General features: G+C 25.5%; 1 protein-coding gene across 2 annotated transcripts in view; it reads right to left on the reverse strand.

Moving 5' to 3' along the window:
- The window catches only part of LOC123266517 (RNA polymerase II elongation factor ELL), a 57,092-nt gene that overhangs the window by 11,542 nt on the left and 20,413 nt on the right, over positions 1–25,137 (reverse strand). For both annotated transcript variants that reach the window (XM_044730798.1, XM_044730797.1), the window contains one exon: positions 798–922. In XM_044730798.1, coding sequence (XP_044586733.1) covers positions 798–922 — 125 coding nt within the window. The remainder of the gene's footprint in view (positions 1–797; positions 923–25,137) is intronic.

A 25,137-nucleotide genomic window follows, 5' to 3' on the forward strand; every position in this document is an offset into this window, starting at 1 on the left:
TTGAAAAATATTGGTGCGCGCCGGAATCGAACCCTGGTCCCACTCTTTCGAAATGCAGGTACCGAGCCGATTAGGCTATTGCCAACCTTTTGCTAAAATTTAATATAAAAATTATAGTTTATGTCTTTGCAAAAAATATGTATTATTTAGAAAAGACTATTTCATTCGATGTTACAATTTTTTTCTACTTGAAATGATATACCGTTTTTTATACTGATTGTTCAGTTTACGGTTTAATGCCTTTTTCATGAAAAAAATAGCATCTATCGGCCATTCTCGACATGTCAACTTTTAAATGAACAAAAATATAATTGTTTTGATTTGTAATTGAAAAAACTTATAGAAATCAATTACTGTATCATTGAATAATTATAATATGCACTGATAGAAGGATTTTTTAACATTTAAGAAGATTTCTTAGTATTTAAGAAATATTTCTTAAATGCAAAGAAATATTTTTTAAATACTAAAAAATGATGTTTAAGAAATGATTTCTTAAATACGAAGAAATATTCTTAAATGTTAAGAAATCCTTCTATCAGTGTGTGCATATTACTTATAATAAATATACGGATTTAGTATTACAACAATTCTTAAAGTCTGTTCAAGTACTGGTCCCATTTTTATAAGTGTTCAAGTACTGAGTAAAAACTTTACCTTAAAAATTTTTTAAAAATAAGAAAAAGATCAAATTATTTTTCGAATTTCTAATTTTGTAATTTAACAGTATAATATTTTTTTTACTACATAAATTTAATCAAATAAAATCTGCTTAAATATAACACAAACAAACTTACTTTGGATTTGTTTGCTGAATACATTCAAAAGCACCTTGAGGACCTTCAACATCATGCCCGTCTGATAAGCTAAAGGTAAAGTTAACTGATCCATGGTTAGCTTGGGGCGATGGAAACGACAAACGCTGAAAACAGACAAACAAATAATATTAAACAGCTGTTTTTATTAATTTAATTTATTGTTACATAAAAGCAAATATTGATCGTCTATCCTATTATATTATAATGTAAGTCAAACATGAGTTTAATTACCTAACAATAACAGTTACCGTAACCGTAACAGAGGATTTTGACTAAACTAAATATTTACCGACGAAAAAATAAAAATAGTATTGCCCAAGATTACATCGATCGAATGAATTAAATCGGCGATACGAGTGAATTAGACTAGAAAGTTATTCTTTCAACACGAATGTGCTCACTCAGCTATGATTTATTATCATTTTTTCTTCATGCCTTTAAATAATTTCCTATTTATTTTACCTGGTTGCGATTATTATTATTATTATAAATATTATACGCTTTTTATCATTTTAATTTTTTAGTGAATAAAAAAATTGTTTACACAACGATTGAATTGATTTACTAAAGGTTGGTACGGCCTCGACATCAATTCTTCAAGGTCGGCATGTAGAAATGTAGCTTTTTTAGAAAATATTTCTTCAAGAAGAAAAAATTAATCTATGAAATAAGTCTTCAATTTTTGATTAAAAATTCTTAAATTTTCACTCAAAGATTGATTTTTAATCATTTAAATGCTAAATAAGGTTTTTTTTTGCGACAAAAATGAAAAAAAATCCCAGGGAAGAAATCAACACTAGCGCCACTGCGGAAGAATTTTATTAATACTTTAAAATATAAATTTAAGAACAAGAAAAAATATTTCATAATTACGATCTTTAAGAATTGGATAAAAATGTTGGGATTGTGAATAAAAATTTCTAATTAACAAAAATTGAGTTAAAAATAGATAAATTATTATAATTTAGCTTTAAAATTAAAAAACAACCCTAATTTTGATCATTTTATGCTCTTTGGGCCTTAGCAACCCGATTAAGCCACGCCCCTCCAATAAAAAGCTAGTAATTGACCTAAGCCACGCCTCTTTGTACACGCCCTTAGCAGCTATCCTAGCAATAGGTCTTAAAATGCCCCGTAAAGTTTTGAAAGCAATTTAAGCGATGAAAATTATTTTTGGAGTGAAAAAAATTAATTTTTTAATCATTTAGATAATAAATAAGTATTTTCTTATATGAAATTGAATTAAATACTAATTAAGACAATTATATAAAAAAAAATACGAAAAAAAATTTGATTAAAAAAAAAAAACAAATAATATTTTTCATAAGAATATTTTTTAATAAAAAAATTAAATGAAACTTGTAAAAATTTATTAAAACTATTTAATTTCATATACATATGTATTAATTATCGAAAAATTAGCTATAAAATTGAAAAACAATGCTAATTTTCATCATTTTGTGTTATTTGGGCCTTAGCAACCTTATTAAGCCACGCCCCTCCAATATTAACCTAGTAACTGGCGTAAGTCACGCCTCTTTAGATACGCCCCTAGCAACTATCCTAGCAACGAGCCTTAAGTACGCCCCGTAAAGTTTTCAGAGCAGTTTAAGTGATAAAAATAATTTTCGCAGCAGAAAAAAAATTAATTTTTCAATCATTTAGACATTAAATAAGTATTTTCTTATGTAAAATTGAATCAAAAACTAATCAAGACAACTACATAAAAAATTACGAAGAAAAAAATTGTATAAAGGTTGCAAAAATTAATAAAAACCATGTAATTTAATATAAATATACATTAATTACTGAAAAATTAGCTCTAAAATAAAAGACAACGCTAACTTTTAGGTTTTTTTTTTCTTCATAGAGCTTTAACAACCTTGTTTAGTCACGAACTTTTGGTCCGTATCCCAACAACTAAGGTTCGTCATGTCTCTTTAGCCACGCCCCTAGCAACCAACCTAGCAACGGAGCTTAAACACGCCCCTTTACATTTAAAGAGAGTTTTTTTTAGCGATAAAATTTATTTTTTCAGTCGGAAAAAATAAAATTATGTTTAAATAAGAATATATTAATGATAAATTTTAGAAATAAAGAATATTTATTCAAGTGAAAAGTGTTTTTCATAATTTATGTAATGAGTTTATTAAAAAAAATTAAATAAATTGAATATTGATAAATAAATACTTGAAAAATCAGGAGCAAAAATTGATAGTAATTTATAATAAATGATATAAATGTTACATTATGAAAATTTATCAGAGTAATAAAATAAAAAAAATAATTTTATTGGTATCAATATTATTAAAATAATTTTAATATTATTATTGTGTCTGTGTAACACAACTGCTGCACCTCAACCACGATTTCGTGACGACACAAATCGATAGTGTGTCAGTAGGTTGTCGATTCCAATTGCGCGGCCCAAATTTGGATTTACTTGTTAACATAACGAGGACGTGTATTAAAAAATAATAAATAAATTAGATTAATAATTCATTTTATCGGTACCGATTTACAGCTACTCTTAAAACGTCATCATCATCGTCAATATTATTATTTTTTTTTTTTTTTTTTTTCAATAAATACAACAATTTATAAACGAAATAAATCAACGATACAAAAAACTAAGCAAATAAATAGAAAATTCTTATCATGTTTTTGTAAGCAATTGTTCCAATAAAACATCTGTTACGACAGACTATTTACTGTCGTTATTTGTTAATGAGTCATTACATTATACTCAATTAAACTTTTTGAAAAATATTTTTTTTTTTTTTTTTTCAAGTACTCGCTCTTGTTTTTAATTGCATTTTTTTATAAGCGTTCCGTGGAATTCGAGGTATTTATCGTGACGCAGTAAATACTTTTAATTGGCAATTTGAGTACATACGTGAGTATGAGTATTTGCTTATTTAATGCAAATATTTGTAAACAATGTTGTAAGTTGTATGAATGAAATATGTGATGTCAGTTTTTAAATAAATTTATTAATGTCTTTACGGGTTGCAGTGAACGATATTTGAGTATTTTTGAAGGATACAGGTGTTTTTATAATATATTATTTGTTAATGAATTTTTTAGAAAATTACTGAATTGTATTTTTAATAATAATCATAAATTTAGAAGCTGAGAGTTGTAAAAAGCTTTAGAAATTTAAGTTCAAAATTCTCAATTAAGGCTTAAAGATACAAAAAAATTAGTAAAGACCTTTTTTGTAGAAAATTTAATCCTTTGTGAAAAAGGTCTCATAATTTTTTTGTATCTTCAATATTTTAGCCACATTCGGCTTTTTAAGCTTATAAAAACTAGGGATAAATTTTATAACTCTATTTTTTAACTTTAGGTTCAAATTTTGAAGAAAAAAAATAGATGGGGCAAAATTGATGAAGACTTTTTTTGTAGAGAACAAAATTTTCTATAAAAAAGGTTTTTTATAAATTTTTTATATTCTCAATATTCTCAATATTTAAGTCACAATTAGTAGGATAAACTTTTGAAAACTAGGGACAAATTCTATAACTTTATTTTTTAACTTTAAGGAGGTATCGTGAAAAATCACTTTTCTTACAATATTCTTCAATTTTCGAATACGCGTACTTTTAAGTGTCCTCTATACGGATAAATTTTTTTTAATACACAGAAAAAAAGGTTTACTTGAGGCGAGAAAATATTTTTCTTAATTATTTTCTTGAGCGAAAAAAAATTTTTTTTTTACAAGAAATTTCACTTATTCCAACAAAATTAATTCTCTTGCTTTAAAAAATTCAGCATCTTGCTCCAAAAAATTTAGTTCTTGATAGAAGAAAATTTTCTTGCCTTGAGAAAATTTTTCTCTTGCTCCAAAAAATTAAATATAAAAATAGAAGTAAATTTTCATTAATATTTTTATTGATTAACATGTCAAATGGGAAGATCAAATAATATTTCATCATTTTTTTTCATTCAATATGTATAATTGCACGCTAAAATAATATAAAATGAGTATCAAATATTCAAGAGGAAAATTTTCTCAAGGTGAGAAAATTTTTTTCTCAGCTGAAGTAGGTGGCACTGCTTCCCTAAAGTATCTAAAAATCTTGATCAAATATAAAAATTTATTGTATCAAGTATTTATGATAAAATTTAGAAAAAAAATGACTTCCACCAAGAATAGAATTTCAAGAAAAATTTTTACTTTGGCCAACACAACTTCGGTCTTCTTTTAGGCACCCAACAAATTTTCTTGAGCCAAGAATTTTGTTCTCCAGTGAAGAAATTTTTCTTTCTGTGTAAGGATAAGTTCTATGACTTCAACTTGAACTCAAATTTTGAGGAAAGAATGAGAGAAAGGGCAAAATTGATGAAGACTTTTTCGTAGGAAATAAAATTTTCTATAAAAAGTCTCTTGTAATTTTTTTGTATCTTCAGTATTTTAGCCAAAATTAGCAATTTAAACTTTTGAAAACTATGGATAAGTTATATAACTTCATTTTTTGACTTTAAATCCAAAATTTGGATAAAAAAAGAGAGATAGAGCAAAATTAATTAAAACCTTTTTTGTAGGAGATAAAATTTTCTATAAAATGTGTCTTGTGTGATTTTTCTGTACCTTTAATATTTCAGTCACAATCAGCGTTTTAAACTTTTGAAAACTAAAAACAAATTTTATGACGCTATTTTTGGTTTTTAAATTAAAATTTTGAAAAAAAGATAAGAGATAGAGCAAAATTAATAAGGATCTTTTTTATAGTGAATAAAATTTTCTATAAAAAAAGTTTGATATAATTTTTTCGTATTCACAATTTTTGACCCAGAACTTTGAATTGAAACTTGAACATGAAAAAGTTCAATCTATAAACTAACTTTTAATTTATTAATAATAATTTCAATAAATATAATAACAATAATATGTAGATATAAAAAGGTCTTAGTTGTAATAAGAAGTGTGAAGTATTTGGCTCTTTCAAAACGTCTCCGAAAAACGAGGTCGTAGCTTGGTGTCATTTTCAACCTCGTAAGTCCTGGGCTTCTAAATTAAGAATCATCTAATCTATATCTTCTCTATCTTGAAGAATTAAATAGTATAACGCGGTATTAGTATAACACTAATGTCTATTAATATACTTTATTATTATTTGATTTGGAGATTGAAGTAAAAGATACAATATAATTTAATATATAAAAATATATAGTAAGGTAGAAGGAAAAATGGTATTTATTTATAAACGATTAATCAATTGTGATGCCGATAACGTGAAGAAGTAATTAACAATCGTCGATTGAATTACGATGGTAGATACAATGCCTGCATACGATGGATGTGTGCATAAGTGAACCTACTCCACCTTTACGATTTAAAACTTAGTGCGTAAGCACGCGGATGTCCTTGTTGTCTTTAAAATTCTCCCTCTCTCTCTCTCCCTCAATTAAATACTCCCTCTCACTTATTTTTTTTTTTCTTATAAACCGACTACAAGCAGTTTTATTTTATTATTTACACGGCACCAGTTTGATACAATCTTGCTTTCATACTTGTATTTATTATACATATATATTGCCAGGCGCGACGTCTTACTCTTTATTTTATAATTTTTTTTTCAATTAAATATTTAATTACTAGATAATTAAAAAAAAATATGTATTTTACTCCTTAATTCATTCAAAATTATTTTGTTTTATTCCTTAAACTTAGTGATTTTTTTTAAATTCTCTAGGTTAAATAAATTTTTAAAAAATCCCTAGATCTAGTAATTTTTTAAAATTCCTTATAACTAGCAATTTTTAAAATTAATTTAAATAAATTTTTGTCTAAAAATTTTTCGAAATTTTCCAGATTAAATAAATCATAAAAATTACCTAGATCTAGTAATTTTTTTTAATTCCCTAGATCTATTGATTTTCCAATAATTTTCCAGATCTAGTAATTATTTAAAAATTTTTAAGATAAAGTAATTTTAACAAAAGTAAATGATAGTGCAATTTGTTTCTAGTAACTTTCAAAAAGTTTTCTAGATCTAGTTATTTTTTTTAATTCTTTGAATCTAGTGAATTTTGTTCAAAAAACGCCATCTAGTAACTTTTTAAAAATTCTCTAAATTTAGTCATTTTTATAAAGTTAATTTGGCGATTTTAAAAATTCCCTAGAAATAAAATATCAGATAAATTCTCTAAATCTAGTAACTTTAACAAAAAATCCCTAGATTTAGTCCTTTTACAAAATTCCCTGCATATAGTAATTTTTATAAAAATTCCCTAGATTTGTTAAATTTTAAAAATTTTCCTAGATCTAGTAATTTTCTTAAAAATTCCCTAGATCTGGTAATTTTTACAAAAATTGCCTAAATCTATTAATTTAAAAAAAAATTATTTCTATTGAAATTTTTATCTAGTGACTTTTAAAAATTTCATGAATTAAATCTCAAAAATTCCCTAGATCTAGTCTTCTTTGATAAAATAATAAAAAAACATTAATTATTCCACAGTTATTAATTTTCCAGTAATATTTAAGAGAAATTTGATATAACTATATAAAATATGATAACTTTTTATAAATTATATTCTAAAGAAATGAATAAAAAGAGAAGCTTTGATATAACAAGAATTAATTGAAAAAAGTGTTATCATAAATAAGTATCGAGTGATATTAACATGAATCGCTAGTTATATACAAAGTGAATGGCAATGAAAGTGAACCTCTTTACAACACTACCCGGAAGTAATCGTACTTGCGTTTCTCCGTCTTGAAAAAAAATTTTTTTTTCCTTTCTTTAAACACTTATTACCAATATCATAAATCACCGTTTAATGCAAACGATTTCGATTTAAATACGCAGGAATCTCGCCAATAACTTTCTCATGTGTAAGTTTCGATTCAATTATCTAGATTTTGTCTTTAACAATGAAGAAAAAGTAAATTTTATGAAAGATATGAAGTTACTAGGGATTTTTTATGAATAAAAAAAATTACTAAATAAAAATTTCTAGTTTCAAGAAATCCCTAAATATAAAAAAAAATCCTTGATCTTAAAAATTCCTAGAATCTTATAAATATTACCAGAAAAAAATTCTCCAGATTTAAAAAATCACCAAAAAAATTCTCTAGACCCAAAAAGTCCCCAAAAAATTCCCTAGACACAAAAATTCATCAGAAAAAAATTAAAAAAAAAAATAAATTCCTGAGATTAAAAAAAAATTATTAGAAACAAAGTCACCAAAAAATTCCCTAGATCTGATAAAATCACCAGAAAAAATTTCTTAATCACAAAAAAAAACACTAGAAAAAATTCTTGATCTTAAAAATTCTTAGAATCTTAGAAAAAAATTCTCCAGATTTAAAAAATCACCAAAAAAATTCCCTAGACCCAAAAAGTCACTAAAAAAATCTCTAGTCACAAAAATTAATCAGAAAAAAAATTTTGAAGACAATTAATTCCTGAGATTAAAAAAAAATTTGATAAATACAAAAAGTCACCAAAAAATTCCCTAGAACTGATAAAATCACCAGAAAAAAATTCTCTAGATTTAAAAAATCACCAAAAAAATTCCTTAGATCCAAAAAATTCCTAGTTACAAAAATTGATCATAAAAAAAATTTCTAAACTCAAAAAACCATTGAAAAAAATCCCCTATCCACAAAAAAAAATCCAGCCTTAAAAAAACAAAGTTTTCTACATCAAAACCAATTTAAAAATAAAAGTATATTAAAACGACCTTAATAGTATGAAGAATAAAAAAATCACGCGTTATTGACGTGATTCTCTACTCGACATACGTAGCTGCTGCTCCCTCTGACCTCTTTTTCTTTATTCGCCTCATACTCACAACTCACAACCAAAAGGAAATATAAATTGTTGCATCATGCCGTATTATTATACACACTGTCTTACTGTCTCGGATTAAAATCCGCGGATACCCGTACAACCACATCTACAACTACTAGAGTCGTTCCCTACCACCCAGAATGTTGCTATCATTACAGTCATTATGTCTTGCTAAAATTCTTCCGTAAATTTTTAAAAAAATTTTCAAAGCTTTCTCTTATCTCATTGAGGACGCGCTCGCGAGTTCATTGAACCCTCAATTATTTTTTAAATTAATTAATTAATTATTTCTAACCTACCTCAAAGTCAATTTTCCCCCCTTTCTAACGAAATAAAAATTTTTACAGCCTAGTTTTTTCTATTTACAGTTACGATAATACAATTTCAGTTAATTAGGTAATCCTTGGCAAATTAATTAACTTATTTTTGTATTATCATTTCTAATTACCAGGAAGATGATGAGTTATCGTTGGAGCCAACCGCTGAAGTGGCTGATGTTCGTCCGATTCTCCCGACTTTTATACTCGAGAAAAATGGTCACGTGGTTTTTAATCCCTACTCTTTATCCCCTCTTTTTACAGTTAATATATGCTTATGCGCTACATACTATATACCTAGCTGGTGGCTTATGTAGACAGTGAATGTATGAATACATTGCTCGCTCGCGCATGCGCCACAGATAAATGGAATGATTGTAAAGAAACATTTTAGAGAAGAAATCAACCAACCGGTTTAAATTAATTATTAACTAACACAATTTATTTTTCTTCTTTTGGAAATTTTTTTAATGTTTTGAAAAATTTTTTAAGAATTCAAAAAAATTTTATTTATTATTTTAAGCTGAGCAAACAAATAATTCTTGGAAATTTATATTTACTTTGAAGGTTACATTTTTTCAAAGTTATTTTTACGATGAGATTTATTGTTTTGTGAAGAAATAAAGATTAAAAAAAAAAAAATTTTTTTAAAGAATTGTAATTTTAACACACTACACTGAAAAAAAATTTTTTTCCACCTAGAATACTAAATTTTTTACTCGAGTTTTCTTTATATAAAAAAACTGGTATTCTTAACCTTAAAATACCACGCTTTATTTATAAGGCTAGTTTTTTGACAGTGAGAAAACAGTATTCTTATAGTTAAAAAACTTTCGTATTTTAACCATAAGAATACCAGTTTTTTAACCATAAGGAAACATTTCCTTGGTAAAAAAATTTTTTTTTTTTTTCAGTTTAAAGCTTTATTAACTGTTAATAAATGATTTTTTAATACCAAGATTTAATAAATATTTATTAACAGTTAATAAATTATTTATTAAATACGACTTATTAAACGTTAATAAATATTTGTTAACAGCTAACAAATATTTATTAACAGTTAATAAGTAATTGATTAAGTACAATTTATTAACTGTTAATAAATATTTATTAATGGTTAATGAATATTTGTTAACTGTTAACAAATATTTATTTAAAATAAAAAGCAAAAATAGCAATTTTCTTTTGACACTTTTTATAACTCTATAGCTGGAATACGTGATAATAATTCAATTTACTAAATAAATAAATGTTTTTAATATTTAAAAATATAAAAGATAATTATGAGCTGTGATAGAAATTGCTATTTTACAATAAATGTTATTATTATGTAATATAATTAATGCAAATAATTTATAAAGATGATTTTTGTTTATAAGCAATCTTCATATCATATGACATTGAAAGCGGAACAAATTCACTCAACAAAATATTTATTAACTATTAAGAGTTTATTAAAATATTTGTTAACTATTAATAAATACTTATTAACTATTAATAAATGTACTTTCCTCCCAAATAAATATTTATTGAATGTTGAAAAATATTTATTAAAATTTAATAAATTTAATAATCGTCTTCAAATAAATTAAATTATTAATAGTTAATAAATTCTTCTATCAGTGTAGAAAAAAAATTTTTGTATGCTAGATTTTAAAACAATTTTAGCCTTAAAAAAATTTTTTTTCATTAAAGAAATTTAAATCTTGATAAAAAAATATCCATAAATTTTTATTATCTAAAATAATATTTTTTTGCATATTTTAAAACTCATTCATTAATTTTTAAATATTCTGAATTGATTTTCAAAAGAAGTAAAAATTCTATTCATTTACAATCTTCATGTCGTTAAAAAAAAAATAAAATATATAAAACGCAGTAACTTAGTCAGCTTAGCTATTAAAAACTGTTCTAACTTTTTATGTGGAAAATAAAAAAAAAATATCTATATATTACAAGATATATGAAAAGTTAATTTGCTTCTTAAGAAATTATCGTAATTTTAAATGATATGTAATTATAATTATATAAAATATTAAAAAATGAAAAATGTATTTTTTAGCCAGTAAACAAACATTACTCAATCAAATGATAATCATGAGGTATGATTATGACGTATGTTGTTATCTGCGTATGCGAATATTTATTCATTCCAATTGAAATAAAATTTCTATTAATTTTACAGAGTAGCTTTAAAAGAAAGAAAAAAGAAATAAATAGAAATTATTATATAATAGTCAGTAGGTTATCTTTTTAGTTTATTTGTATATAAGAAAAATATTTGAACCAGATTTTTAAATAGAGTATTATCTGGGTTTTATTTCTTCGGTATGTTTTAAAAATTTATAGTAAGTTTAAAAAGTCTGACTAGTTGATAAGTATCAACTGAATAACATGACGTTGTTGTTGTTATGATTTTCTTTATCTGGCGACGGTTTTTCCGCTAAGGAAATTTATGTATTGCAGGAAAAACGACTTACGTTTTTTCTTTATAATGTTAGTTTTTTTTTTTTTGTAGTTAATAACAAGTTTTATTGACTGTAATTGATAGAATCGACGAGAAATTTTATGTCTAATGATAAAAAATTACTTTAATCTATTAATTTTTAGCAATTATGAAGAACTTATCAGATCTAAAGAAATTTTTGTCTCTTTTAGAAAACATTTCTAGTGACAAAAATTCACTAGCGAAATTTTTTAGCTATAAAAAATTACCGGAAATAATGCCCTAAGTGTAAAATTCACTAGAATGTTCACAATATCCCTAGAAAAATTCTTTAGTGACAAGAAAAAACACTAGAAATGTTTTTTTAATTATAGAATTACTAGAAAAAAAATTCTCTAGTCCTAAAAACCCTAGAAAAATTCCCTAATACTGAAAAACAAAAGCAATAATTTTCTAATCTCAAAAAATCACTAGAAAAATTTTTTTTTGTCATAAAAAACTACGAGAAAAATTTTTAAGCTCTAGAGAAATCCCTAGTTTAATGAAGACACCGGAAAAAATTCCCTAGTTACAAAAAATCACTAGAAAAATTCTCTAATTAAATAAAAATACCAAAAGAAATTCCCTAGTAACAAAAAATTACTTTAAAAAACCCTAGTTAAATAAAGACACCAGAAAATACTCTCTGGTTACAAAAAAGTACTAGAAAAAGTCCTTAATTACAAAAATCACTAGAAAAAATCCCCACTTCAATAAAGACACCAGAAAAAAATTTTCTAGCTACAAAAATATCACTAGAAAAATTTTTTAACCAAATAAAAACACCAAAAAAAATTTCCTAGTAACAAAAAATCACTAAAAAAAAAATCCTAGTTAAATAAAGACATCAGAAAATACTCTTTGGTTACAAAAAATCATTAGAAAATACTCTTTGGTTACAAAAAATCACTAGAAAAAATCCCTACTTAAATAAAGACACCAAAAAAATTCTCTAGCTACAAAAAATTCCTAGTTTAATAAAGACACCAAAAAATACTCTCTGGCTACAAAAAATTACTAGAAAAAATTTCCTAGTTACAAAAAATCACTATAAAAAATCCCTACTTAAATTAAGACACCAAAATAAATTCCCTAGTTACAAAAAATCACTCGAAAAAAATTATCTAATTATACAAAATCACCAGAAAAAATTCCCTAGATCTAAAAAAAATTTCTTAGCCATAAAAATCAATTTTCTTCTTAAAAAATAATTAAAAAAATAAAAACATATTTAAATAACTTTAAATATAAAAAATTGATTTTATCTTGTAAATTATTTTATATTTAATAATTAAAAAAAAATATGATAATTAAAAAAAAATTAAAAGCTATAAAAAAATTACTAAACAAAAACCATTTATCTACAAACTATAAAATATTTGCGTTTTTAAACTTTTCGAGGTGACCTTATCCTTGATGTCAATATCACTTGAGCTTAATCTATTGTGTATATTCTCATTACACGTTTTCAGGGCTTCTATTCACTCTTCGCTCTTCACTCATTACATATGAGCTTATATACAATAGACTTATTTTTATATTTATATATTTATATTTATAAAACCGTCCACGCGTTAACTATCATAATTGACGGTCGATTTCATTTATTATTATCGGTATTATTTTTTATAATTATTCCACCTTCTTTTTCTGCACTAAGAAAATCTATTCAACAGTCCTAACAATACTTTACGTGCAATTAGACCCTAAGTGATAATTTTTCTGCATTGTACACATTACAATCTAACAAACAATTTTTTTACGACCTAGTTTCTTTACTTCACTCAATAAATTTTTGATTTTTCTTTAAAAATATATACGGAATTTATTTCTAAAACCAAAATTATATTATCTAAATCTTAAATCAATTCCGATTGTCACTCAAGTGTCACCTAAATAAGTTACAGTCGTACAAAAATAGTTAAATACTGAAATAGGGGAGTGGGGGGGGGCAAAATGGGGTACTTAAGAAACCGTTATGATTTTAAGGACTTAAATATGCTGATTCTTCTCGTTTTCAGTCGTAATTGAAGGAAAATAATTCAATTTCAAGTTGCCGTAGAAAAAAAAATTTTTTTTTTTGCGGGCAAAATGGGGTACCCCCTGAAAAAGTGAAAAAAAATTTCATTATCCGAAAATGAAATGTCGTTAAAAAAATAACATTTTCTTATCGATAAGTCTACGAAAGAACCCAGAGAGATGAACAAATCACCCAAAAAAGAAACATTGTTATAGTTGACGCAATATACTCCTAACAAAAATTGAGGTAGCAAAAAAAATTTTTTAATTTTGTAGTAATTTTTGACGGATTTCGCTTGAGTAAAAATAATATCAAGATAAAAAAAGAGTTCCTTTGAGAAGATTCTAATTTTTGGATCTCCCGGTGAAAAATTTTTTAGACATAGTTCTCACGCAATTCCAAGCAATAGCACGAAAAAAAACATTCGTAATTTTTTTGCACTCTCTTTCTTGCTTTAGGGATTCAGAAAAATTTTTTCAAGTTGAATGATCTTGTAGGCCTGAAGATCTTACTTTTTAAATTAAATATCTCACAAGCCCACCAAATGATTTTGAAGAAATTGGCGGCCTCTGACACAGTTTTCTGAGCGTTGATAGTTAAATTATGACATCAAAAATTATCCGAGAATAAATTTTGAAGTTATTTGAAAAAGACATTCTTTTAGAATGATTAGTTTACACAGAAAAAAAGGTTCACTTGAGCCAAAAAAATATTTTTCTTCCTAATTATTTCCTTGAGCGAAAAAAAAATTTTCTTTTTGACACAAGAAATTCCACTTATTCCAACAAAATTAACTCTCTTGTTTTAAGAAATATGTATCTTGATCCAAGAAAATTTATTTAAGTCAAGAAAATCTTCTTGTTTTGAGAAAATTCAGCCTCTTGCTCCAAAAAATTAAATATAAAGATAGAAGTAAATTTTCATTAATATTTTTGTTGATTAACATATCAAATGGGAAGATCAAATAATGTTGAATCATTTTATTTCGTTCAATATGTATAATTACACGCTAAAATAATATAAAATAGGTATCAAATATTCAAGAGAAAAATTTTCTCAAGGTGAGAAAATTTTTTTCTCAGCTGAAGTAGGTGGCACTGCTTCCCTAAAGTATCTAAAAATCTTGATCAAATGTAAAAATTTATTGCATCAAGTATTTATGATAATTTGAATAAAGAAAAAATTACTTCCATCAAGAACAGAATTTCAAGAAAAATTTTTATTTCGGGCAACACAACTTCAGTCTTCCTTCAGGCACCTGAAAATTTTCTTGAGCCAAGAATTTTGTTCTCCAGTCAAGAAATTTTTCTTTCTGTGTAAGATTTTTCTTCGACACATTAGAGGTTTACACTCACATACACACACACCGACAGATATTCTCGTAGGAATATTAAGAACTAGTTCTTAGGATCTTAAAAATGTGAAGATCAGATTAGAACTTGATTTTCGAAAACTGGCATGGAACCAATGACCCCGATTTTTTTTTTTTTTTAATCATTTATTTGTAAAGCGAGAACTTAAAAATTTAGAAAAAGTAATCGTAGATGTGAAAAAAAATTTATTACGATGCACAATGACGATAAAAATTACTGTAAGAAAAGTTAGAAAAAAAAAATTTTTTTTGTTTTTTTAATTAAAAAATTTTTTTTTCTTTTAAATTGTAGGAAATGACGTTAAAATATATCTTAGGAAGCTGAAAGAGCTTTTTGGAAAAAAAAAATTTTCTTACGAAATTTTGGGGATACCCCATTTTGCCTCCCCCCCCCCTCCCCTACAATACAATTTTAGTATATGTACATATTTACAGCTGAAGGATAGATTTTAAATTTGAAATTTTAGGAGAGACCATAAATAGTTTAAAAAAAAAACGAGGTTTTATGTTGGATAGTAAATTTTAAACAGGGGTTTATTTTAATATTAAGAACGTTAATGTATGAGTATGTTTGATGCACACACGTGAGACTGATGTGTAACTTAATAATATGCGAGTGTTTAACTATAATTGTACAACGTGACCTGTATTAATGTAATGTAACTGCATGCTTTTATTAAGTATCATCATATCTATTTGCACGCACACGACAAACATTTTTATTCACTCATACGTGAAATTGATTTGTCCGTTATGCATATCAGGAAACACATATCTTTAAGTACTCAAGGCTATTTCGAGTTATTATTATTATTAAGATTTTATATTAATTTATTTAAAAATTGATAATTCAAAATATACACAGAAAGAAAAATTTCTTGACTGGAGAACAAAATTCTTGGCTCAAGAAAATTTTCGAGTGCCTGAAGAAAGACCGAAGTTGTGTTGGCCGAAATAAAAATTTTTCAAGATATTCTATTCTTGGTGGAAGTCATTTTTTCTTAATTTTATCATAAATACTTGATACAATAAATTTTTATATTTGATCAAGATTTTTAGATACTTTAGGGAAGCAGCGCCACTTACTTCAGCTGAGAGTAGTATATTACACACCTAGGGAAGTAAAGTAAGAAATGTATCAGATCACATGCAATTGTTGGCCGAGGCGAAGCCGAGGTCAACAAAAATGTGATCTGAGGCTTTCTTATTTACTTCCCGAGGAGTGTATACTATTTTTTTGTCCGACGAAGGCGGAAAGCGGCAACTTAGTTTAGCGCAGCGGGACGAAAGTTGCCACTTTCCGCCCGGAGGGCAAAAAAAAATATTATACATCCCTTGGGAAGTAAAAAAGAAAACCTCAGATCACGTGTTTGTTGACCTCGGCTTCGCCTCGGCCAACAATTACATGTGATCTGAGGCTTTTCTTATTTTCCTTCCCAAGGGGTGTAATATACTATTCTCACCTTGAGAAAATTTTTCTCGAGAATATTTGATACCCTTTTTATATTATTTTACCGTGCAATTATACATATTGAATGAAAAAAAAAGATGAAATATTATTTGATCTTGCCATTTGACATTTTGATCAATAAGAATATTAATTAAAATTTACTTCTATCTTTATATTTAATTTTTTGGAGCAAGAGAGAAATTTTCTCGAGACAAGAAAATTTATTTCTATCAAGAACTAATTTTTTTGGAGCAAGAGGCTGAATTTTCTCAAAACAACAAGATTTTCTTGACTTAAATAAATTTTCTTGAATCAAGATACGTATTTCTTAAAGCAAGAGAATTAATTTTGTTGGAATAGGGTAAAAGCCCCAATATATGATCACACAGTAAAAAATTTTGCGTCATTGCGTCAAAAAATTTTGTGTTAAAAATTTTTATGTTAAATATTTAACACTTTTTGTGTTACTTCAACATTTTTCTGTGTTAATTTAATGACGCAAAATTTTTTACTGTGCATGTACCAGTATATGATCACTCCATGTATTTGTATATCTATATTCATAAATATAGGTATACAAATACATGGAGTGATCATATACTGGTACATGATCATATATTGGGGCTTTTACCTTAAGTGAAATTTTTTGTCAAAAAAATTTTTTTTTTCGCTCAAGAAAATAATTAGGAAGAAAAATATTTTCTTGGCTCAAGTGAACCTTTTTTTCTGTGTAATATTATTTTAAATTTTACAACTTCAGAAGAAAAAAATAATTTACTGTAGGCTGCAAGAATAAATTAAAAAAATAATTCTCATAAATTACAAGAAATTTATTTTATTATAACAATTAATTTTTAAATTTATTAAAAATTTGGAATTTCCTAATGTTATAAATATTATCTTTATTAAAAATGGGTCATAAAAATTTACCCACTTAAAAAAAAAATTATTTTTCTTCAAAAGTTGAGATATTAAATTTTGAACTCCAAGAATTTTTTATAATTCTCTAGATAATTTCTTTTAATTAAAGTAAGAAGAAAAAAATGAATTGTAAGTTGAAATTTGTAAAATATTAAGTATATTTATTTTAATATAACTTTGAATGTATTAATAATCAATGCTTTCTTTCTTATTTTTTTAGTAATTTGGAGAGTCTGGGAACCTTGCCATATAAAATGCGTATTCATGCGAATGAAGATGTCTATGAAAAAACAAAGCATAGAATGGCTGTTTGTGCAGAGAATAATCAAAACAAGTGGTTAGTATTTATTCTATTTTCAATTTTTTTAATTTTACATCAAGAAGAAAAATAATTATCTACTGTAGACTACAAAAATAATTTAAAATAATAATTTTAATAATAAGTTTATTACAAATAAACTACAAGAAATTTATTTTATTTACAATTATATTTTAAAGCTCGTTTAAATTTTCCCGCGGATAGTATTTTCAATACGAATTGAACGCCCTCTTTCATTCCGATAAGTGAATCATAAAAAAATAACCAATTAAAGACTGCATTATCTTTGGTCAGCCAGCGAACACAATTGAGTATAGTATCAGCTGTCTTAAAGCTCTATTTACAAATAAATTTTTCTATATGGCTGCTCAAAGGACACTTAATTAATACAGCTGCCAGCCGAAAAAAATTAATTATAATTAAAAAAAACAATATTAAGCTGCAATTTTAATTCCACAACTTCTTATAAGGCAGATGAGGAGATTAAAAAATAAATAGAGTTAAAAAATTGATTTTTTAAAAAATTGTGCTTATTCCTACAAAAAACTTTAAAAATCCGCAGCATAAGCCATTAAAACGACTTTTTTATGTAAAAATCGCAAGTAATCTATTCAAAAAAATTTTTATAAGATCAGCGATGATTTTTCTTTCTAATAATGTTCTTTTTATATATATTGTATGTAAAATATGACTCTCAGGTACAATTTCATGTGGATATAAATCTATGAAAATAAAAAATTAATTTTCAATATAACTTGAAGACTTTAAAAACGTTTCAAGTTATAAATTCGAAATTTCCCGTCTCAATTTTAATATAGCAAGATGTACATTCGAGATATCTGAACATCTATCAACTGCCACAAGACATATATTTTGAATAATTAAAAAAAGGAACAAAGTATAAATGAATGTCACACGAAGGAACGGAATGTGAGGCAAACGGTTCTAAGAATAAATTGCCACTTTTTTTCGTATCACCCGATAATAAATATGGTGTATCGTACACGATATCCTACAGTGATTATTTTGTTTAATTTTGTATTACTTACTCGACTCGTAATTGCACATTTGAATATTTAAATGTTATATTTACAGCAAAATAGAAATGAACATTGAATGCGTGGATTCGAAAAGTCATCAAAGGGGCGATCGGAAGGAAAGTTGACTTTGATAAAAGTATTAAACCGGTATTACAACCTTCGTTAACATATAGATATTCTTACACATATATTTACTTATACATACAAACGTATATCGAGTGATTTAATGTGATTTAGTGTCGTGTGGATCGCAAAAAATTGAAATAATATTGAAGTTTTTTTTTATGCTAAATTAATAAATCTTTTTTCTTTTGTAAGGAATTTTATTACTAAAATAAAATCGAATTAAATATTTAAAGTTTTCAATTAAACTTACTAGAACTATACTAGGGATTTTTAGTCTAAAAAGTTATTCGCTAGTATTAAAATGGCGGTTTTTACTGATAGATTTTCTACTATTAGCCTAGTAATCAAGACAACGTTTCGGTACATTAAATCGTACCTAAAAGTTATATTTTACATAAAAATGATACAAAAAGGACACTATTATAAAAAAAAATCATCGCAGAACTTATAAAAATTTTTTTAAATAGATTACTTGCTATTTTTACATAAAAAAGTTGTTTCAATGGCTTATGTTGAGGATTTTTAAAGTTTTTTGTAGGAATAAGCACAATTTTAAAAAAAAATCAATTTTTCAACTGTATTTATTTTTTAATCTCCTCATCTGCCTTATAAGAAGTTGTGGAATTAAAATTGCAGCTTAATATTGTTTTGTTTAATTATAATTAATTTTTTTCGGTTGGTTTTGGCAGTTGGATTAATTAAGTGTCCTTTGAGCAGCCATATAGAAAAATTTATTTGTAAATAGAGCTCTAAGACAGCTGATATTATACTCAATTGTGTTCGCTGGCTGACCAAAGATAATACAGTCTTTAATTGGTTATTTTTTTATGATTCACTTATCGGAAGTTAAGAGGGCGTTCAATTCGTATGAAAAAAATACTATCCGCGGGAAAATTTAAACAAGCTTAAAAATATAATTGTAAATAAAATAAATTTCTTGTAATTTATTTGTAATAAACTAACTATTCAAGTTTATTTTTAAATTTTTTGTTGTATGAATAATACAAATAGTATACTATTAGAAAGAAAAATCATCGCTGTACTTATCAACATTTTTTTAAATCAACTACTTGCTACTTTTACATAAAAAAGATCGTTTTAATGGCTTACGCTGCGGATTTTTAAAGTTTTTTGTAGGGGTAAGCAAAGCCTTTTAAAAGATCCATTTTTCAACTCTATTTATTTTTTAATCTCCTCATCTGCCTTATGAGAAGATGTGGAATTGAAATGGCAGCTTAATATTGTTTTGTTTAATTATAATTAATTTTTTTCGGCTGGCAGTTGGATTAATTAAGTGTCCTTTGAGCAGCCATATAGAAAAATTTATTTGTAAATAGAGCTTTAAGACAGCTGATACTATACTCAATTGTGTTCGCTGGCTGACCAAAGATAATGCAGTCTTTAATTGGTTATTTTTTTATGATTCACTTATCGGAACGAAAGAGGGCGTTCAATTCGTATGAAAAAAATACTATCCGCGGGAAAATTTAAACGAGCTTTAAAATATAATTGTAAATAAAATAAATTTCTTGTAGTTTATTTGTAATAAACTTATTACTAAAATTATTTTTGTAGTTTACAGTAGATAATTATTTTTCTTCTTGATGTAAAATTAAAAAAATTGAAAATAGAATAAATACTAACCACTTGTTTTAATTATTCTCTTTACAAACAGCCATTCTATGTCTTGTTTTTTCATAGACATCTTCATTCGCATTTTATATTTCAGTAAAATTTTAACTTTTTTTTTAAATTAAACTTCACAATTTTTTATTCATAATTTTATTGTTCCAATATTAAAAGCCTTTTATCATTATTTTCCCGTCAAGGTAGTGATTTCAAGAAATCCACAAACGCGATGACTATGAAAAGTTAATATAATTTTTCTTAAATAAAAATCGAATAATTTTTTTAGCGTAATTAATCTTAGTACAGTTGACTAGCGTAGAAAAGATAAATCAGGGAATAAACAATAAATAAAAAAAGCGTATAAATTACGGAATGGACCCAAAGGGAATTTGTGTACCACAAAGCAACGGTATGGAGTTCTCCATTGAGTAGAAGCAGAAGCAGGTAACGGTTTCCGGGCAGGGATGTGGCACAGCCTACATACCTTTAATTCATGCCGAGTAAGAGATAAATATATATATATATACCAGCAATAAAAATGAAAATTAAAGACGCAGAAAGATTAAAGAGAGAGCAAAAAATAGTTTACGTAAACTAATCTACTAAAATATTAAACCTGTTTATTTTATTATCTAATTATCATACAAATTATAAATATTTTATAAACTTATCAAAAGTACTTTCTTGAAATAATTTATTTAGAAATTTTGAATTGATTTATTTTTATTTATTTATTTAATAATAATAATAAATAATTTTTAAGTTTGTAAGTAGACTATATAGAATATTACGGACGGCACAAGAAGTATCTGTTTGCAATCTTAGTGAAAGGAAGTGTAACGCGGGTAGTTACTTAACCTCTGTTTGACAGAAACGAGGTCATTTTTCTACACGATAACTCCATTCGTATCTTTCATTACTTATTTTTAATCATAAGTCATTTAGACCTCGAAAATATTTTTTTACTGCGCAGATCGATTGCGCAATTATCTTGCCAAGGACCGAGGTGACAATTGATAAATCAAGATTTCGGTGTCGAAGGTGAGATTTATAACAGATCGAGTACCCGCAAGCTAATGTTGAAAAACTCAAAATTTTGAAAAAAAAAAAAAAATGTACAATAATTGTTAATTTTTCGGGTCTTGTGCAAGTAATTTGCTTTCGAACTATTGAGAAGAATATAAAGCAAGAGAAAGTTTTTATTGGAATTATTTGAAAGGTTGATTTTGAAATTTAGTTTTTTTTTTTGAGGGAAATTTAATTATTAAAAAAAATTTTATTATGAAAAATAGAAGCCTAAATTTAAATATAAATTTTCAAAAATTTAATTAATTATTAATTAATTTTTTAAATTGTAAATCTATATTTTGAATCTTTTATGAAATTTTAATTCTGCTTTTTTCTAATTTAGTTTTTAAAAGTTCCGTAAGATGACGCTAGTATGCAATTCCTAGAACTATACATGAAAAAGGCGTTCTGTTGGTTAAAAGTGCGGGTTTTCCGCTAAAAAAAACTTTCTTAAACCTTATTAACTTATTTAGGCTTTAAATTTTTTATTTTTTCAAATGTCTACACTATTTAAACCCTGAAATTTTCTCCAGAAAAAATTAATTCCTTAAAATTGATTTTATTTAGTTCAAATTCCTTAATAATTACAAGTAATTAAAATAAATTTTATTACAAAAATTGGAAGCCTAGATTCAAATAGAAATTTTTAAAATTTTATTTATTTATTATTTCATAAATTTTTTTATTTGTAAAACTATATTTTACATCTTTTATGAAATTTTAATTCTACTCTTTTACCTAGTATAGTTTTTAAAAGTTTCGCAAGATGGCGTTAGTATACAATCTTGTAATTATACATGAAAAAGGCGTTCTATACATTAAAAGTGCGGGTTTTCCGTTAAAAATTTTTCGCAAACCTTAGTAACTTAACTAGACCTTAAATTTCTATTTCTTTTATAAAGACTACACCAATTAAACCCCCAAATTTTCTCCAAAAGAGATTAATTCTTTAAAATTGATTTTATTTAGTTCAAATTTCTTAATAGTTACAAGTGATTAAAATAAATTTTATTACAAAAATTGGAAGCCTAAATTTAAATATAAATTTTCCAAAATTTTAATTATTAATTAATTCAATAATATTTTTAATTGTTAAACTATATTTTAAATCTTTTATGAACTTTTTATTCTGTTATTTTTCCTAATTTAGTCCTTAAAAGTTCCGCAAGGTAGCGCTAGTATGCAGTTCCTGTGACTATACTTAAAAAAAGCGTTCTGTCAGTTAAAAGTACGGGTTTTCCTCTAAAAAAATCTTTCGCAAACCTTATTAACTTTATTAACCTATCTAGACCTTAAATTTTTTATTTTTCCTAATATCTACACCATTTAAACTCAGAAATTTTTTCTAGAAGAGATTTATTCTTCAAAATTGATTTTATTAACTTCGAATTCCTTATTAATTATAAGTAATTAAAATAAATTTTCTTACAAAAAATGGAAGCCTAAATTAAAATATAAATTTTCAAAGTTTTAATTCAACTTTCTTCCTAATTTAGATCTCAAAAATTCCGTAAGATGGCGCTAGTATAAAATTCCCGAACTATACATGAAAAAGGTGTTCTTTCGGTTAAAAGTGCGGATTTTCCTCTAAAAAAATCTTTCTCAAACCTTATTAAACTATCTAGACCTTAAATTTTTTATATTTTCTAATATCTACACTATTTAAACGCTGAAATTTTCTCCAGAAGAGATTAATTCCTTAAAATTGATTTTGTTTAGTTCAAATTCTTTAAAAAATTTAATTAACCAATACATCCAAAATCTATTTATAAAAAAAGATGATTGAATAAAATGGCGATGTTCTAATATATAATAAGACCACGAGGGTCGTTGAGTGTAACACGAGAACACTTTCGCCGGAGCAGTAGTCAGTTAACCAGCAGTTGGTCGTTTCTTGTCCTCTCTTTTATACTTCTTGCTCATACATATATATTTATATATTTATATATGAATGTATACATGTTACATGTGTGTTAACTTGAGTTTACACCGTAAGATGTAAGAGTAGAGCGCCATGTGCGTCTATAAACCACACGTCACTCTGCTCACTGGTCAGGTGTTCTTTCCTTCTCTCTCTATTTTATATATATTTATATTTGTATGTATATGTCTGTACAATGTATTGAGATACAAGATGCCCCCACTGAGAAACAAGAATCCGGATCTAGTCTCAAGGTTTACATAAAAGCACTGTTTTCTACCATTTAAAGCTTCGCTATTTCTTCTTTTAATAAAAAATTAAAAATATTTATTGACGTTCAAAAATTGTAATTATGTTTGAATTTCTTTTTTATTAAAATATCTAGAACTTTAAATCCAAACGGCATTGCGCTAATTAGGCAAAGGGTGAAATCGCCCTATTGGCATGAGAACTCTCGGGGGCTTGAGGGTTTTTATGTGTACGTATAAATACAAAAAAAAATAAATACAAAAAAAAAAAACCATAGGCAAGAAAAGCCGAATTGAGAAAGACGAGCCGTTGTATATCGAGCGAACAAGTTAGAGTAGAACATTGCGACACAATGGCGAGCCAGCTGCTTATATTATGCTACACGGAATACTGAATTTAATTCTGAATACAGATTACTTTCTCTGCTCGATTATTATATATTGGAGTTTATATGTTTCTTTTTTTAACGGATATCAGTTTTTTATTTTGTTTCTATTTTTAGACTCAATTATTCGATATTGTGTCAAACATTTTTTTTTATTTTTAAAGAAACTAATTTATAATAATAATAAAGTTAGCCGACATTTTTTATTCTTTAATTTTCTTTATTTATTAAAGTAGAACTAAAAATTATTTTTTCAAATTTTCTACAAATCAACTTTTTTTTTTTTGTTTGTAATAATTTTCACCCATAAAAAATATTATAAAAATTTTTAAGATTTCAGCTAACTTAATTGTTAACATGTTTGAAATGATAAAAATTTTATTTTGCCTTTTAAATTTCGCGCGCTTACTAACTTGCCATTTATGTACGTTATTTTGTGAATTGACAATATAAAGGCTCTAAATATTTTACTTTTAATTTCAATTTTTTTCGCTGAAATGTGCACCATTTTATTATAAAATTCTTTCTTCTTTTTCATTAAAAAATTTAAATTTTAAACTTCGCGCGGTTACTTATGCGCCATCTATGTACGTCATATCTTTTACTGCTAACATTAGAATCCAAAATTTAGATTTATCGTTAATTTTTTTTAACTTTAATTGCTCATTTTTGTTAAATTTGTTTAAAAAAAATATTAAATTTAATTTTGATTTACTTAAAATTAAATTTTGAATTTCGCGCGCTCACTAACGCCATCTATGTATATCATATCTTTTACTGCCAACGCTAGGATCCAAAATTTCATTTTAGCGTTAATTTTTTTGTACTTCAATCGCTAATTTTTCTTAAATTTGCTTAAAAAAAATATTAAGCTTTAAATTTGATGTAAAAATCAAAATTTGAATTTCGCGGGCTTACTAACGCCATTTATGTACGTCATATCCTTTACTGCCAACGTTAGGATCCAAAATTGTGTTTCAGCGTTAATTTTTTTGTACCTTAGTTGCTAATTTTTGTTAAATTTGTTTTAAAAAAATATAAAATTTGATGAACTTAAAATCAAATTTTAAATTTCGCACGCTTACTAACGCCATCTATGTACGTCATATCCCGTTCAATTTCAGCGCTATTTTTGACTAATCATTAAAAAAACTATTTTATTGACAAAAAAATGATTCTTAAAAAAAAACTAAGTTGTAAAACGATTAGCGT

Source organism: Cotesia glomerata, linkage group LG6 (assembly GCF_020080835.1).
Source record: "Cotesia glomerata isolate CgM1 linkage group LG6, MPM_Cglom_v2.3, whole genome shotgun sequence".
Taxonomy (NCBI): domain Eukaryota; kingdom Metazoa; phylum Arthropoda; class Insecta; order Hymenoptera; family Braconidae; genus Cotesia; species Cotesia glomerata.